The following is a 19,277-nucleotide window of genomic DNA, read 5'->3' as shown; positions in this document are numbered from 1 at the left end:
TCTTGGAAAGACACATCCTTAAACATAATTAAAATGCAATAAGTACAAAGACTGAAGCATGAAAAGGGTACCTAACGCAGCTGGGGAAGAGGTTGCTGGGAGAGGTCAGGAAAATTTCCTAGAGTTGGTGTCACTTGATCCTTAAAGGATTTACGGGGTCAGTTATATCTCAAAAAACTGGAAACAATTTTAAAAATAAAAAACTTCCCTCTTCTCAAAAAAAGAAAAAAACCCCACAGGATTATGGAAGTTGAGGTAGAAGAACTAAGAGGAAGAGTGGAGAGAGTATTTCAGGCACTGAACATGTACAAAGTCCCAACATGCAGTATCCAGGGATCAGCAAGAAGTTCAGAGTAACAGAATAACAGGAACCTAAGAACAAGGTAGTAAAGAGCAGTGAAGTGGATGAAGTGGAGAGGTTAACAGGAACCAGATAATGGGAGTGCTGTGGCAGGTGATGGAGAAATGTGAAGGACATTGAGATGGTTGGATATCATCCTTACAAGAATAGTTTGGGAGAGTATTGGGACAAGAGGGTAGTTGGAGAGAAGAGCCTAGGACAATAGAGATACAGAATATAAAATAAATTCAACAAGAAGTTTTAAGGCAATATAGACAAATTGGTGACTGACGATTTTTAGGGGTTGAGGGAAAAAGGAGTCATGTGGGGTTGCTAAATTTCTGCCTAGATGATTTGATGCATCATGGTGCCACCAAGAAAAATTTTAAATTCTATGAAGGGCATAGATTAAAAAGTGGGGGAAGTGAAGTGAAATTTAAGGGGCTATGAGATATCCAGGTGGACATAGTGAGTAGGTATACGTAAGTCCAACATTCAAGATAGCTTGGGTTTTCATTAGTATACAGGTATTAATATGTTGGAGAAGAGGAACATAACCCAAGAATTGAGTAGAAAGTGACAATTAAGGTTGGCTAAGGACAAAACTCTGGAGAATACCACCGCAAAAAGAGCAGACACAAAAAGAGGAATCACAAGGGAAAAGGTCAGACAGTAAGATACCGGGAGAAAACTCTGGCTTCCCAAAAGCCAAGAGAATAGAGTTTTAGGATGGGTGAGATCAGAAATGCTGAATGCTTCAAGTTTAATTTCCTTTGGTCTGACAATGTAGACATCATTGGCCAATTTGAGAGTCTTTTCCGTAGAGTAGTAGCCGGGAGGCTATATGAGAGAGGATTTTAGAGGGAATGAGTAATGTCAAGATAGTGGGGATAGTGAATGTAGAGTACTCTTTCCAGAAGAGGTGTAGTATGATAGATCAAAGGACACTAAAGGTCAAGAACAGCGTTATTCAGATCACAAGAGACTTGAGCATTTTAGGTTGAAAATGAGAGAGTGGGAGAAACTGAGGTAGCAAGATCCTGGAGAAGAAGTTAAGTGCAGGGTCGCCAATGGAAGGTGTGTTACCAACCTCTGAAACAAAAAGAAAAGACTTAAGGCTGGGTGTGGATATAGAAAATTCTGAAAAGATCTGGGGTGTTGGGGAATTACTCCTGAGGCCACAGGGTTTTTTTTGTTTTGTTTTTTGTTTTGATCATATGGAAGGACAGGACATCGGTGGAGGGTGAAAGGAGTTGAAGTTTGGAATAGTCACTGAGAGGAATAAGAGGGGGTTAATCAAAGGTATGTAAAAGGATTGGGAGACTGGGCTAAGGGCTCTGCTGAGCAAAAGGGTTGGGATTTTGCTGATCGATATGTTGGACAGATAAGAGTATAAATCAAGGAAGAATGCTGGTGAGATACAAACTCAGATGATTAACTTGGGATCCAGTCAGGTAGGAAGGGAAGAAAGTCAAGGAAAGGGCTGATAAAATTCAATCTACTGAGAGATAAAGGTATCAGAGACCTCAACAACATCACTGAGTCGGTATAGTGCGAGTTGGAGTGTTCAAAAGCTGATATGGTGAGACGTGGAGGTCTGGGAGAAGGATACTGGAACGTAGCGCCTGTCAATATTGTGCAGATCAATTTTTGATTTCTATTTTGTAATATTAGATTGACAATAGGCAACTAAACATACCAATGTAAAGACAGTCTTTAAGAAGGAAAAAAAAAGCCACTTCATTCATCCAAAAGCCACCTAGGCACGTTTATTGTGTTTGCTTTGAACTTTCTTGTGTAATGAAATCACTGGCAAGTTACTTTACATAGTCTCCTATATAAGACTTCTGGTTCTTATCTCTATGGGCTTGCTGGAGGACCATTATTTAGCACTTTCCTTTCTGAACTCCTATTATGTCTATAATCCTAAACCAGTCAACTGGCCTTTAACTTGCTCTTCTTTGCAATGCAAATTATCCTAAGTAGTAGTGTGCTGATAAACGTTTAACATTCATTGAGCTGGGGACAGGAAAGTAGAGATGGTAGTGTGCCATCGCTTTACAACATTTGCTGTTTTCCATGGTACAAATATTTCTCTCATGGCTGATTTCAAACCAGCAAAGGGACATCTCTTAACGTGGAGTTAGGAAAAGATACAGAGTTGCACACCATTATATAGCACTGTGTTCTTCAGGACATAAAACCCTCAAGAACATAGGTAATAGTAAAATGTAGTAAATATATAAGAAGTAATGAATTTTGAGTATTTACTGCCTTTGTTTTCAATATAATTGATTTGTGAGCTTATTTTAATCATGGCAGAGTTTAACAATAAGTCGGCCAAATTCCAGACATGAGCTGGCTGCACCATACTGCTGATTTTATGTCTATATTTCTTGTCTTCCCACTTAGATTTTAAGCATTTTAAGACAGGGGCCACGACTTAAACATATTTGTATTGTCCACAGTTCTTAACACATTCTGACTTAGTAAATATTTGTTGAATAATTGATACAGTTCTGGATTAATGGCTGAACTACGTTACCTTATACAGCTTTCTGGTTGCCATATAAGCTGTTAGAATTACCCTGGTAAGTGTACTGGTAGTATTTGTTCTGTGGAAGTCATGGTTGTAGGTTTGTATATCTTGCAAATAAAAATCCTTTCTCTGGATGTTGAAGCAGAATATATTTTTTCTATACCACCACGAGGACATATTATATTTGTATATGTTTTCACAATGTTTCCTTATGATTATGACTGTATCATGAATTGCCAACATAGTATAAAATCAAATTGGAAATAAGGTGGCATCTAGTTCTTAATTAAATGTTTCAGAAATGTATTCCTTTAAAATGCCAGAGTATAATCACTAGCTAGTTAATTATGTCACAAAAACATAGAAATGATATTTGTGGTGTCAGATGTGGTGTCAAGAAATGAAATTGTTTTTAAGGTACTGAAGAAAATTTTTAAATCATCTCTCACTGTAATATGTTTTACACCAAGATAAACATTTTCACCTTTTTCTACGTAAGGGGAAATATGTGTTTTTCCTGAAGACGACAGCTTCCAGGAAAACTTAAGGTAGTCAGTCATCTGACTGACTGTGATATTCTCATCTTTCATTAAATTTCTGTTATTCCATTGCTTAAATTAAAAGCCTTGGAATTTAAAGAAATTCTAGCTCTGTATGTGCAAAGGCTATCTTTTGTTTTCCATTTTTTTGTGAATTTCACTAAAACTTCAAGAGGACCTAGGAGGTATCTATCACTTGTGTTTTGTTAGGGGGTCATATTTGTCTCTCTACCATTTTTCCCAGAACTTTTTAAAGTTGTACCCTAAATGCAAAGAGAAAAAGAAAGCAAGACACTGTCTCATTTCAACTCACTGATTCTTTAAACAGAAAAACAAATTCAGAAGAAAATGATTACAATTGAGAAAGTAAGTTTTAAGAATGGAATTGAATCACTAGGTAAGGGTTTTGCAGTTTTAAGTTTTTACCCATAGTGTTTTGTTGTATTTTATCCCATTTTTTCAGTTTTGATATATAATCGTAAGATGTTGAAACTGTATAACATGAGTTGATATATATACACATTGTGAAAGGATGCCCCTTAATCAACACATTCATCATCTCACATGTTTTTTTTTTTTTTTTGGTGTGAACATTTACATTCTACTTTCTTAGCAAATTTCAATTATACAATACAGTGTTAACTATAGTCACTACGTTTTACATTAGATCCTCAGACATTTTATAGGTTTTATAAAAACCTATATGAAAGTTTACCAAACTTTTATGAACCTTTCCCTATGGAAAGGGAACCCTTTCCCTGGTGATGACTGTTCTACACTTTGTTTCTATGAGTTCTACTTTTTTTTGGATTTCACATATAAGTGATACCATGCAGTATTTGTCTTTCTCTGTCTGGTTTATTTCACTTAGCATAATGCCCTCCAGTTTCATCCTTAAAACAAAGTTTAAAGAAGATCTTTCGCTTCTTGTTGCAGCAAATCGGATTCTAATTTGTGGCTCAGTGCATTTTTTAATAGACAATTTTTTAAAAGCAGTTTTAGGTTCACAGAAAAATTGAGTGGAAATTACAGAGATTTTCCGTATGCTCCTGCCCTCCCACACATGCATAGCTTCCCCCATTATCTACATCTCTCACCAGAGTGGTACAATTGTTAGAATTGATGAACCTACACATTGACACATAATAATCGCACAAAGTCCACAGTTTACATTAGGGTTCACTCTTGGTGCTGTACATTCTGTGGGTTTGGACAAATGTATAATGACATGTGTCCACCATTATAGTATCATACAGAGTATTTTCAAGGCCCTAAAAATCCTCTGCGCCCTGCCTATTCAACCCTCCCTCCCCCTGCATCCCAGCAATCACTGATTTTTAATTGCCTATCCACAGTTTTGCCTTTTCCGGAACGTCATATAGTTAGAACCATGCAGTATGTAACCTTTTCAGATTGGCTTCTTTTACTTTGTAATATGCATTTAAGGTTCCTCCATGTCTTTTCATGGATAGCTTATTTCTTTTTAGTGCTGGATCATATGGCAAGTATGTTTAGTTTTGTGAGAAACCGCCAAACTGTCTTCCAAGGTGACTGTACCCACTTTGCATTCCCTCCAGCACTGAATGAGAGTTCCTATTGTTCCACATTCTTGTCAGCATTTGAGGTTGTCAGCGTTTTGGATTTTGGACATTCTAGTAGGTGTGTAATGATATCTCATTGTGATTTTAGTTTCCACTTCTCTAATGATGTAGAATGTGAAACATCTTTTCATATACTTATTGCCATCTGTATACCTTCTTTGGTGATGTGTCTGCTCATATCTTTTGCCCATTTTTTTAATCAGGTTGTTTGTTTTAGTGTTGAGTTTTAAGAGTTGTTTGTATATTTCCGATGACTGCCCTTTATCAGATATGTGTTTTGCAAATATTTTCTCCTAGTCTATGGCTTGTCTTTTTGTTCTCTTGACAGTGTCTTTTTCAGAGCAGAGTTTTTAATTTGAACGAAGTCCAGTTTATCAATGATTTCTCTCATGGAGTGGTATCTTAAAAGTCATTGCCAAACCCAATATCATATTTTCTTCCAGTTTTACAGCTTTGTATTTTATCTTTGGGTCTATGATCCATTTTGAGTTGTTTTCCTGTAACTGGTATAATGTCTGTGTCTAGATTGAGAGTTTTTATCAGGAATGGGTGCTGGATTTTGTCAAATGCTTTTTCTGCATCTGTTGATGTGATCATGTGATTTCCTTCTTCTTTAGCCTTCCCTAAAGCAAGGACCCCAAGTTCCCTAAAGCAAGGACCCTAAAGCTTCCCTTTAGCTCCCTTGTGCCAACTTGGGGTCCTTGCTGCCATCACCAGCCCCAGGCATCCATTAATCTACTTTCTATTTCTATAAACTTTTCTGGGCATTTCCAACAAATGGGATTATTCAATATGCAGTGTTTTGTGTCTGGCTTCTGTCACTTAGCATAATGTTTTTGAGGTTTATCCATGCTGTAGAATGTATCTCTCTTAAAAAAATATAACAGCTGTTTTATAGTTACTATATATTCGTATACCCTTGCTATATATCAGTATAACTATTAATAAATATTTAACTAGGTAGAAAATAAGACTACACACTATTCAAACTCATCTGTCTATAAGAAAGCCATTTGGTGTATTTATTACACATGGAATATGATGGTTGTTCTACAGATACTCACAGGCTATTGTCTAGTCAATTGACCTGTAAGAATGATTTTTAAAGTATAAAGTTTTACCAATAGAACACTATTTGGAAAATATAGCTACACCAATATTGATTTACTTTAATAGAATATAGCAATAAAAAACAAAGGAGCAAAACTGCTTCTAGGAGGACATATCATGTTCAGATTTGCATGAGTAACTTCAACTTCCTCCTGAAAATCTAATTAATCTTGTTGAACAAATGGAATACTTAACATCTGAGATGTCTAAAAACCAGTTTAAAAGCTCCAAGGCTGCCATGGGTTTCAGGAAAACACCTGAAAGTCACAGAATGTTTATGCATATAAACAATTGTACTTACAAATTATCCTCAAGTCTCTTCAAGGATTCCAAAACTAATGAATGAACACTGTCTGCAGAGCAGGATCCAAAGCAATTTAGGGCTGAAATGTATCTAATTTTCATAACCCAGTCATTATGTAGCTTCCTTTTAACACTGAGAATTACAAGAAAAAAAGGGGGTTATGTTAGACTCACAAACACATCATGTTGAGTTTCTCTTTGGTATTTCACTTTTACTTTAACCAAATCGCAGCTCTGAGCTGTGGTAAAGCCTACATGTGTAACACTATCCTATGCATTATACTTTCAATTGTTTAACTATATGATCGTCATCATATTTTAAATGAAAAAATAAAAGTTTATCATCAGATTTTGAGCTATAGATTCAGAATTAGAGGAATAATCTAGAAGAAACCCAATCCAATATTGACATGATCATCCTTACCCTACTGAAAAAATTCTGATCATGCAAATGGAGGACTGTGTTTTATATTGTTTTTTATCTTGTATGAGTCAATTCATTTTCATATTTCCCATGAATACATTCAAAACTGAAGAACTAGGAAGTTTCTAACCCAGATCACTGGTAAAGCTGAGGCTAGGACAGCCTTCAAAGTCTTTGTCAAAGGCTTGCTCATCAGTACACAGGACATTTGAGGGAGAGGTTTAGCACTAGAGGCCAAAACTGCCATAAAATTCTTCTTGTCTTAACCTGGAAGAAGCCATCTTCATGGTATTTTATTTACTCATATTTTATAGTGTATTTGTTTCCTCGTCCACAAACACTTATTGAGCACTTATTGTATCCCAGGTACCAAGGACATAAAGATGATTAAGGTAAAATCCTTATCACCAAGTTCCTTAGATTGTAGTTGAGAAATAGACATATTTATAACTCAAGGCAGGAAAGTTTGACAATATTGGATTAAACAGAGTGGGAGTCGGGGGAGATTTCTTTTTTCCATGCCAGATTGTGTTAAATTTTGAACTCTGGATACTGGCTAGTTCTTTCTTTAATTTCTACAATGTTTTGCTTCAACACTCGGCTTATATATATATAGACATTTTAGTCTCAAATAATTTGTCATGTATATAATGATCAGCTGCATGATTAAATCATCTACAAAAGAACCAGTATGAATTAGCATTCATTTAACTGTACTCACATTCTTCAAATTCCCCCAATCTCATTTCTAATATATCTGTCTAATGGAAGCAGAGATGGAAAACAGGCCATGGAATTTTCTGACATGTGATGCACATCTCAGTAAAGAGAAGATTCATGTCTCAGCATCTATTCTAAGAGCCTATCATAATTGGAATAAAGTGCTTGATAGTAAATAGAGCAGCACATCACATACTGGGAAACTCCCACATCAGGGTTTAATACTTTGGTGGAACTAAGTAATACTGCTAATATATGAAGGATGGAAAATGGAGCCAGATAAACATTGTGTCATTCTTAGGGTTTCAGCAATGGGCTAGTCTTAATTCCGTTGTAGCAATAGATGTAATGAGCTTTGAATTACATATTCTATCTCTGGAATAAAATATTTGCTATATTAATAACAAAATATAATCCTGTATTTTTCAAAGTTTTTTTCTTATTCTAAAAGGAAAATTTTGTTTGTACAAAATTTAGGAAGTAGAAAACCATAGAGAAGAAAAGAAAAATCACTTCTCTGAAGTTCCAAAGAGAATCATCATTAACATTTTGGGATATTTACATTCAATATTTTTCTTTCTAAGTAGAAATACGCAGACATACAAATGGACACATATACATACTGGCACGTATACATAAATAAAACTGGATTCAAGGTACATTAAAAAATAAGAAGTTTTTTACTTAATATTATATTATGAACATTTTCCATATTATTAAATATCTTTCAAAATATAATTTAATGGAGATGTATGGCATTCTCTAATATGGTTATACTATGATTTACTGAATGCCCTTAATGCCTTAAATATTTTTTAGGACTCTGACAAAAAATGAAATTTACATATAAATGTATTACACATGTATGGACATATTTATAAAATATGTAATTATATTTGTAGAATTTATATTATATCACACATTTATATAATACCTGAATTATTTATTTAAATGATTACTTATTTAAGTTAATCATTCCCCTATTGTTGGACACTAGATATTTTATTATTAGAAATAATGCTGTGATAATCATACTTATATTTTTAAACACATGGAGATCACAGGTCTCAATGTATAAATGTTTATTAAGACACCTGATGCATCTGCCCAAATTGCTTTCCAGAAGGGATTCAACTCATACTTCCACCACCAGCAGTATGCGAGAATGCCCATCTCACAACATCATACTCATTTTTAATCTGTTCTAATTTTATGTGAGAAGTTGTATATGATTATAAGTTGTACTTCTTTGATTAATAAAAAGGTTGTATTTAGTATAAAACTTGTATTTCTGCTAATAAAAGTAATATATGCCTTACTCTAAAAACTTCAAAAACACTACAATTATAAAGCAGACAATAGAAATCACCCATAACCTCATCAGTTGGAAACTGTTCTTAGCATTCTTGCCTGATGATCAGTTTGAAATGTTTATTGACTGCTGTGTGGGCATGTGAGTGAATTAACTGTTCATCGTCTTTGTCAGTTTTTATCTTGAGAAATTATTGTTTTTTAATTGAATTCTAAAACCTATTAAAGATTATTAACCAACTGTCTGTCATATTTGTTATATATATTTATCCCAGTTTGTTATTTACTTTCAAATGTTATCTTTTGATGTGTATAGTCAAATCTATCAAACTTTTTCTTTGAATTCTGTATCCATTGCTTTTATGTTTAGAATTGTCTTCCATATTTAAGTACTAGTAAACAGCCATGTATGTCTTTTATATTTTATTCATGATTTAATTTTTCACTGAATTCATTCAAGTACTTATAGATTTTCATTGTCAGTAGCACTTAAAATAGGAATTTCAGTTGCTAATTTTCCTGTCTGTCTTCCCTATTATACCAGAAGTTCCTTGAGGTAAAAAACATTTCTTTTTCAGCTTTGTATTTAAAATCTCTACCATGGGGTCTGGCATATTATTTTCACTACATAAATACTTGAACAATGTCTATATTAAAACAATTGGATTATTCCCGTAATACCCTTACCTTTTAAAGTTCTTTGAGTCTAACACCTGATATTGTAATTTTTTTTTGGATTTTGCCTGCTTGAGTCCAAAGTCATCACTATTTACTGTGAATTTGTTCACAAAACCACCGTCGTCCCCCAAGAGGATGTCATCTTGGCAGAGCTGGTCAGGCAGAGACACTACACACACACAGAGGAGGCAATGATCCATAGGTTTTATGACAAAATAGTTTTCCTAGAAACAGAAGAACACTTTTAATAAGTTATCGTGTTGCTCTAAATATCTAAATATTAAATTTAAATATTGCTCTTATTATTTGGTAAGATTTTACTTTCTGATGTTTCTCATTTTAGATATTCCCACTGTTAAAGGAACTTGAAAGAAACAAAGTTAACTAAGTAGAAGTTAACGAATGAACTTCTCACTTTGAGCCCAACATTGTGCTTTTGGGTGTTTTGTGGGGAAAAAGTGTGAAGTACCTGTCTCTAGCTCAATAAATAATGAGATTTTCTGATGTATTACTGTGAACATTCCTTTCTTGAATTCGTAAGGCAATATTAACAGGAAGCATTAAAAAGTTGAGGTGTTAAAAGACCATTGAAATTAAAATGGATGGTAAATAGGAAAATCTAATATCAAAGTCCCAATTACTTTACAAGGAGAAAAATATCCTAACGTCTACATTTATCCAAAAATATTCAGCAAGCATTTATCAAGCTGACTCTATACTATTGAACTGGGTTCACTAAGCTATATGGCCATTGTTTTCCTGGAGCTTAATTTCTACCTAAGGAGAAGAAAAAAGTATTTAAAAATTTTTAAATTTGTTTTGTTTCCTATAGAATGAGTGAGACTTGAGCATATTTAGAGGTTCATTCAGTCTTTCAACAAATATTTATTGAGCACCTACAACATGGCAAGAACCATTCTAGGCATGGGCTTACGGTGATGAACAAAAATTTCTGACTTTGTGGAGCTACTGTCCTAGTCGGGGGAGACAGATGAATTAAACAGATAATTCCAGATAATGGGATGTGCACTTAAAAACATAAGCCAGAGCGCTGTGATAAAGAGTGACTTAAGAGGTCATTTTGGGTCCCATGGTCAGGGAAGGTGACCTTGGATCTGGGACCTGAATTGGTTAAGAGGAAGATTCAGAAGAGGTTGAAAAGAAGGATCCTAGGAGAAGAGATTAATGTCAAAAAAGATAGAAAGGGAAAAGGCTATGGAGTCTTGTCCTGGACAAGGCAGGAGGGGATGGGGGGGTGTCAGATACAGGGAGTGTCAGATATTTTGTCTTTAGAGAGAGGAAGGAAGAAAGAAAGGAAGTAGTGTTGTATTGTTAGTTAAAGCTGTAGGTGGAGGGCTGGAATTTGAAAGAGGACAAGCCTTTCAGACTCAGTATTCTCAGAAACAGGAAGAAGTTCACCTGTCGAAAGGGCAAGGGCTTGAGAAGAATAATGGAATTTGGAATACTTGCCAGGAGTGGGAAAGTGAGTTGGCAAGAATCAGAAAGAGATTGATAAATGCTCCTGAGTGCTCAGGTGAGTCTGCAGACCCTGAATTTGTAGTGATGACAAATAGTGTGGCTCTGAGTTTTTCTCTAGCAGTGCTTAGCCACTGCAAAGGAGCAAAGAAGGGCTATAGCATCTATCCGAGATTCAAGTTTTGAAGGACAGAGATTTAAGAGATGATCCATCCAGGAGGTAATGTGAGAAGGGAAAGAGGGAAGAAGCAGGGGTACTGAAGAGTGGAAGAAGATGCTTTCAATGAACTGGAGGCTTCTATGAGATCGAAAAGCAAGAGTGAAAACAGGAGAGAGCGGGAAGGAAAAGAAGTTGTAATCAAACTATACGACATGAGATAGTGACACATCACATAATAAAATACATTAAGCAAACAGCTGCCTTCTTTAAAATCATCTTGGTATAATTAGTTGGCCAATATTGTAGACAAGAATAGGAAGTTTACTATTTTACTGAGACTAGTATGGCACAGAGGAAGGTTAAATTATTTGTTAATCCTACATGTCCTTCAAAGTCAGCCTGCTTCCTGAGGACGTTTTTATAATAACCCCAATGCTTAGTGATCGCTCCTCTCCCTGAGTACCTGTTCTTTTTTACTTTACTTTTTTGCTATACCATTATATTATATATTATGTTTGTTTGTGAGAATCTTCAAGACTGAGTTTTGTTTGAGTGTAGGGAACATGTTCATTACTTCTATATGTCTACAGATGCTCAATAAATATTGTAAATTGGTTAAGTGGTAACATATCACTAACTGAGGAGATTAACATTAACATCTGCCCATTCGATTTTTTGCCAGGATTATGCATTTGATTTTAGTAGTTTTCTTGCCAAATGAAGCTGGACTGAAGAGAAAGGCTTTGAACTGGTTAACATGAGTATAACCAAAAAGATAATACGTGGATTCAGAGAAAGGTATAAAAGAAGAAAGGAACTAATCATTCTCTCTCAAAAACAAAACAAATTAAACATACACTAAATGGAAAGAATGTTCCCTTTTAATTAAGACTCACAGAATATTGATGCTGGACTTGATTATCTTAGTTAAACTCCCTCATTTTATATATGAGGAAACTGATGTTCAATAGAGAAAGTGTGTTGCTCATTTCCTCCCAGTATGGAAAAGACAATCCAATTTCTTTGAGTATCTCTTGGCACAGTACCTGGCTGCTCCCTTGAGCTTTATGATCCCAGACAATAATGGTCCTTTCAGTAGTAGCTACAATTCGTTTCAGCTGAGAGAGGTAATCACAACCTGTAATCCAGGAGGTATCCTGATAGAAAAGCATAGGATTGGCATGTTGTGTTTTGGAGTATATTGTGTTTTGTTTTATCACACAATGGTGGCTACTAAAAGAGCAGATTACTTACATTAAAAGCCCCATTTTGCCCCCTTATTTGCAGAGGAGCCACACAAGGTCTCTTCTTCAATGTCCTGAGAAGAAGCTTCCATCTTTTTCCCTTTCACCCTCAGCCTGAGTTTCTCAGAACCATCATCTGGAGAATGACACAGCTAGAGCCTGGCACAGTTCTCTGGAAGCACACAGCCACTGACCAAGCAGTCATCTTTATGCACTGTTCTTTTACATGAGAACAATTCTGCACAGGAGCTCAGTGGGACTAGATTTAGGGCACCGATTAAGTGAGTTTTCTGGCCCTGTCCTCATGCTTAAATTTTTTAGCTGGAAAAGACCTTGGTGGTCATCTGGTCAGTGATCAAGTTGAGGTCAGTCAGTCTGCCTTGTGCTTTCCTAAAGTCACCAGATTGGCATGGCTAGGATCCATAATATCTCTGACAACACACTACTTTACGAGAACAATGGCTCCCACTCGTGAGTGTCTTCTGTGCCAGAAACTGCTGCCTGTGTTTCAGGCATGCCCTTGAACCTTCTGTAAAACCCATTAGGAATTTTAAGAAAGTTTAAGAAATGGAGGCTCAGAGACTCCTCTGCTTGGCACCCTCAGTGCATTTCAGTGCATACAAGCAGGGTGAAAGTCAATCCTTCTCCATCTCTCATAAAGCCACGGTGGGATTCTGAGAGCAATTCACCATAGCTTTACAATATCTGCCACAAGATTACTGTTCCAGTTAGCAATATGGATTAAATAAATTACAATATTGCACTCAAGTTTTTTAATGCTGTTTTCAAGTTTAGAATAAAATGTTTTCAAATAATTTTCACTGGCTATTTCCTTGTTCTCACAACATGGGTTTTGTCTGTCTTTCACTTTCTTCAATAGTGAGCACTTAGAAAAACAGGCGAAGATTTTAAATTGAAGCTTCCAAGGAATAGTCAGCTTCCAAGCAATTCTCTACCATCAAATTAACTCAGAAAGCAAGGTCTGTGTCCTCTTTGCTGTTGCTCAAGCTTTAGTTTGGATCCTAGTCAATAAAGATAAAGCTACAGTCTATGAGAACCTCTTATTCTCAGAGTGTATTCAGGCTCTTCATTGAGATTTTGATTAGTTATGGAGGAACCATCATCAATCAGTTTAACTTAATTAGGAATTTTTTTAAAGTACTTACTGTAACATTGGTGCTGGTCTGAACTCTCATCTATAAGAAAAAGGAAGAGAATAAAGATCCCCAGCTGGCACTACAATTAAAGATGAAAATGCTGGCTCTAAAGCAACACGGTACCTCCTTGGTTAACCTCACTTGTCATTTCTACCTTCTGTTAGTCTCCTTGTTCCTTCTGCCTCTGAAAAATCTAGCTGTAATCTAGCTCTGTAAAATAATGCACTGTTTGCTTTGGGCAAGTTTATGTTTCCGTGGCTTGTCTTTAAGCCTGGTCACTATGCTCTTAGGCTTAAACTTTATTAGTTATTTGTTCCTTCTATTTGCAAACTGCCTCACATTCTTTAGCTATTCAGAGCAACCTTTGATAACAGAAATTGGGACTGCAAAATAATACTAACAGCAATGGCAAGAACGGTAAACAGGTCAATATGGATATAGATTGATACAGAAAAAAAAAACTTTTCATTTGAGTTATCTCTCAAGTTACTGAGATTTAAGAACATTCTATCCAGTGGGCTTTCTCTTTTATTCAATAAATATGTATTGAATGAATATCATATCCTAAGTAAAATAAAGGGCTCAAAGAAATTCCTCCTCTATTTCTCTATCTCTATCTTTAGTGGAAGTCACTTGTTTAAAATTCTCTTATCTGCTCTAAAATTTTTATAATCCTTATATATCTTCTGAATTTTCTAAATCTAGCCTTTTTGTAGGAACTTTCATTAATGACATTTACAGTCTACATCACCAAGCCCTCCAGCGAGCACCATGAAAATCCTTAAATGTATTTATTCTACCTCAGATAGAGCCTAAACTGTGGGTGTAAGATATTTTGCATTATTAACGGCTATCTTTTAATAAATTATTCCTGTGACCTACCCTGCCAAATTACTTTTCTCACAGAATGTACCATCCTATTTTTAAGGCATGCAGCATTCAAAATACTATTTATTCCTGGAGTACCAAATCTTTAAATAGAAACAGGTGGTGAGCATCTGCATGTTCGTGAGTACACATGTGTGCGCCTATAAGCATGTGTGAGTGAGTGTGTGTGTGAGTGTGAGGGAGAGAGAGGGAGAGAGAGAGAGAGAGAGAGAGAGACATATCTGGAAATATGATAATGCCCTCTCACTTATTTCACATAATCCTGAACTATTTCATTATGAAGATCATAATTTTCCTCCTCACTGTTTTTCTTTAGATACCATGTTAGTTCTATTTTTGAGGAAATAAAGGTAAAAAATGAGAAGGGAATTAATGTATCGAGAAAAGAGTGATCAAGGAAGGTTTTCACACTTCAATGAGGCAAATCCATTTTTATTTTCACATTATTTGTTCATAATTGTAATTGCCAACATTTACTAAGTGCTTACAATGATGTTAAGTGCTTTATGTTGATTAACTCATGTAAACAGCACAACTACGTAGGGAGGGATATTCTCTGGTTTGGATGAGGAGGAACTGGGGCCTGGATATAAAAAGTAACATGCACAGCTGGCAGTGTGGAGGCAAAGCCAGTCTCCACGCCCATGCTCAGAATCTCCTGCTGCACCTCTGGGTGCAGGCCACCCTCTCTGACACGATCTGGCTGCCTATGATGGAAACCACTGAAAGGCTGAAAATTATTGTTGAAATTTTAATCATGTGATGATTATTTTAAATATATTTTATTTGTATAAAGCTTGCCTCTACTTGGAAATAAACTAATAATTGGACCAATTTTTTGATATTTAACACCAAACATTTATTTTCATGGTGAAATATGATATAGATGATATCATCTTACATTCCATGAAAATCTCTCATATTTTGAAAATAGAAGTCCAAAACATAAATTTAGAAAGAAATGACAATAATAGCAATGCCTTAAAATGTTTCCAACATTCATTATCTCATTTGAAATTCACTACAATCCTCTGAGGGAGAGGAGACTGATCCTATTGTCTTCATTTTACAGATATGAAAAAAAGAGACGTGAAAATATACATGTTGGCTCATTAAGTTCCCTACTTAACATCTAGGCTGTTAAAATAGAGGAGCTAGAATTTGAGCCTTGTTTTTAACTTCAAGTACAAGGTTCTTGTTGGGACCTTTTATTACTTGGTAGTATTATGACAAAATCACTTGGCTTGTGAGTGTTTATGATGTTATCTGAGAAATTATCCAGGATCATCCTTAATTATGCTGATGCCACATGGTTCAATATGACACCCCAAGGAACAATGTCAAATGCAGTTACCAAAACCTCAAAAACTGCTGTGGGGTTCAGCGAGCTCCTCCTTTTAGTAATACTTGGTTGTTTTTTTTTCTGGAATAACTGAAATATGGCTATGGTTTCTGCTGCATCTGATACATAGGCATAATGCATAGACAAAACAAAAGAGAGGAAGGAAGGAAGAAAGGAGGGAGGAAGGAATCCAAGCTTTCAAATTACCTGGCTATTAAAGACTGTTATCAATCCTTTCTGAGAAGCTGTTACTAGTAAATCCAACTGAGGAATCTTGACAATGCACTTAATCACATCGCGTCTTCTACTACCTGTTGATGGCACAACACTCGTTTCAACTCCTAGCAGTAAAGATCCTAAAAGTCACTTGTTAGTTTTATTTAAAAAAAAGAGAAAGGAAGCAACCAACTTTTTGCTAGAAAGGCTTTAGTTACTTAAAAATTAAAGTGGAATAAAACCAAAAAATGAACAACTATTGCTTTTTAATTATCCTTAGAGATAGTAATCTGACGTTATAGTGCTTTCCAACTAAACATGGTGCATGAATTCCCAGAGAAAATGTAAGATCATACCCCATCCCACCTCCACGTGTACATTTCAGAGAATGAGTTTTCCAAATGTCTTTTAGAATCATTTCTATTTTAAGATCTTCACATCTCAGGAGCTCTTTCTTTGAACTATCACCATGTGATTTACACAGAATAAAAACCTAATACTATCTCAGGCTTTCCAGTACAAAAGAATGAAACTACTTTAATACTGTTTTTAAGGCTTTTTTTTTCTTTTTTTTACTTTATGCATTTTGAAAAAAACACTTTCAAGTTTCTTTGCCTATGTGCTGAATGATAAAGCCACACATACTGGGCCTCTTCCCAGGATGATTTAAATCAAGTTTTTATAATTGTAAATTCTTAGAGAGGAAAAGCAAGTGGACAAATCTCACACTCCAGTATTATCCCCCTAATTCATGCATTCTCAACAGAGAAATTATTGCCCCCAAAGGGGTACAAATTGGTTCTTGGGCAGGGGGTGGCGGTGGCGGTGGTGTGTGAATGAGTTTTACTCTCTGTGTCAAAAGCTCAGATATACATACAGTACATAGACCGATATACAGTATATCTGAGGTATTAAAATGTCTAGGGGTCAGGGGGAAGGAGGTTGAGAGGGGATTTGGGATGAGATTAGAAAAGAAGGTCCAAAAGATTCCTTGGAGGGGTCAATAATGAAAAAACAGGCACAGAATATTATTTTATTCCAAGCCACCATCATTCTCTCTGCTTCAACTCCTTCCCCACTATAGACCACTTTTATCACAGAAGCCAGAACATTTGAAGGGTAACTCAGGCCAGGCCTCTCTCCTCTCTGCAGCCTTCTCACAGCTTTCTGTCTCACTCAGAAGTCTTTAGCATGTCCACAAGTCCTTGGACATCTGTGCCTATGCCACTGTTGCCTCTCTAACCTCATCTTCTACTACTGTCCCCCTACCACTCCACTCCAGCATGAAGTGTGTGGTTCGCTCTCATATCTCCTTCAGGTTTTCCCCAACTACCCTATTTAAAATCTCTCCAAACCAGCTTCTTCCCACACTCCTGTTTTATTTTTCTCCACAGTCTGCCTACTTTATTATTTTTTCTGTAGCACTTAATTTACTTGTTTGATTTTTTTATTGTCTATCTCTCCCCATTAGAATGTAGACTCCATGACGTCAGGGATTTATGATTGTTTGTTCATTGCTGTATCCCCAGCACTTAGAAAGTTACTCGGCCCACAAAGTAGACCTTAACGATTATTTGCTGAGTGAATAAACAAGTTACAGAACCCAACTGCTATCTATAAAGATGCTTTCAAAGTTCTAATTTAGGATGCCAGCAACATATTTCCCTTACTCACTGGCCACTCTTCACTCAGTGATGACAGAAGCAGGGATAGCTCCCTTGCTTCTGTTCTTTGATGATAGTTCCCATGGAGGGACCCAGAGGTTAGGCTCTGGTGAGGCCTATGGTTGGGCTAAGGAAGGGTCAAAAACAAGGGTGGGTTTTGCTCACAAAGGACTGGGTTTTTTTTTTTTTTCTTTTAAGGAACACCAGATTTGACCTAGACTATGCCCTTCATCTCAGAATTTGCTATGAAATGCTGGAGGACGGGGCAGATTCCAGGGTTTGCCTTTCCTCACCTTGGACTTCTTCCTCCCTGTAGGGAAGAAAGGAAAGAAAACCCAAGTTGTCAATAGTGGAGAGGGAAATGAGTTCCTGGGGTCCAGTTTCAAATTTTAAAACAAATGACATATGTAAACTGGAGACCTCTTAATCTGAGGTAACACTCCTCTGTGATTGGCACAAATTTACAGTTTTAGAGGTGTAGGGTTAAACCTCCATAAGATAATTAAGGGTGAGGACATGGGAAAGACTTCTAATAAGTGAAAACTTGAAAATTCAATTTTAAGAATATTTATTTTTAAAAATATGATCCATTTGGTACCAAAGCATGCATTATTGAGGTGACATTGTAGAGAGCTTTAACTTAAGATCTGAACCTCTTCAGGAAAATGGGAATTTCCCTCCCTAACATACCTTACTTAGTGTCCTTCAGAGCAATGATATTTCCAACTCAACTGCAAGTTTCTTCTGATATTGCATTCGAAACTGTCACTCCCCTTTCTTGTTATAAAGTATTGATCAAGTAAATAAGATGAAAAATGGTTTAATGGAAATGTTATAGTCCCAATATTTATTTTTGAGAAAATATTAAAACCCACATTAATCTGTTAGGGAAATTTAAATTATCACCTGAAATTACAACTCGTTGTTTTCTAGAAACGAGGAAAACCAAATTTTCTTCATCCATTTGCGAAGTAAGAGAATCTTCTTCAGAGGAGAAGTATCCAAAGATCTAAAATCCCAAACAACACATATAAACATGCACAATATCTCAGAAATGGCTGTAAAGTAAGAGATTTAATGTTGGTTGAATTTGAAGTCTTAATTTGGACTAACAATCAACAGCTTGATTTATAAATATCAAGGGGTTCTGATATAAATATCAGAAGGCAGTTTAATGTATTCAACATACCGCATGCTGCTGGTGCATGATTTTTGAGCAGTCATTGATTTTTCTCTCCAATAGATAAACTGATGTACTCGGCTGGTGTCCTTGCTCAGACTGATAGTTCAATTAGGAGATGGCACTTGTTTGGAAATCAAATCAGCCTCCATCAGACAGGGTCTCAGCTGAAAATCCTGACAATGAATTTGGCCACTCTCAAATAACTATTCCTACCCATTTTCCATAAATCTTCCTGAACAAGATTTTTCATTCCTTTTTCGGGGGAATTTTGGAATTTTACTGTTCCAAATCCTATCCTCCAGGTGTTGCATGAAAATTAATTACTATGAAAAGATATCTTGAAGTAAAAAAGTGCATTTTATTTGTGAATAAATTGTCAGAT

At 35.9% G+C, this 19,277-nt stretch overlaps 1 protein-coding gene across 1 annotated transcript in view; it reads right to left on the bottom strand.

Annotated features, from left to right (window-relative positions):
- WDR64 (WD repeat domain 64) overlaps positions 1–19,277 on the bottom strand; it is a 147,868-nt gene that overhangs the window by 107,022 nt on the left and 21,569 nt on the right. The window contains exons 3-8 of the mRNA XM_067715031.1: positions 18,619–18,721; positions 16,040–16,143; positions 13,612–13,641; positions 12,248–12,358; positions 9,575–9,789; positions 6,431–6,565 (exon numbers count right to left, since the gene is read on the bottom strand). Of these exons, the coding sequence (XP_067571132.1) occupies positions 6,431–6,565; positions 9,575–9,789; positions 12,248–12,358; positions 13,612–13,641; positions 16,040–16,143; positions 18,619–18,721 (698 nt within the window). The remainder of the gene's footprint in view (positions 1–6,430; positions 6,566–9,574; positions 9,790–12,247; positions 12,359–13,611; positions 13,642–16,039; positions 16,144–18,618; positions 18,722–19,277) is intronic.

The sequence above is a fragment of the Pseudorca crassidens genome, chromosome 2 (assembly GCF_039906515.1).
Source record: "Pseudorca crassidens isolate mPseCra1 chromosome 2, mPseCra1.hap1, whole genome shotgun sequence".
Taxonomy (NCBI): Eukaryota; Metazoa; Chordata; class Mammalia; order Artiodactyla; family Delphinidae; genus Pseudorca; species Pseudorca crassidens.
Note: the sequence above shows the minus strand (reverse complement) of the source record. Positions and strands in the feature narration are given on the sequence as shown.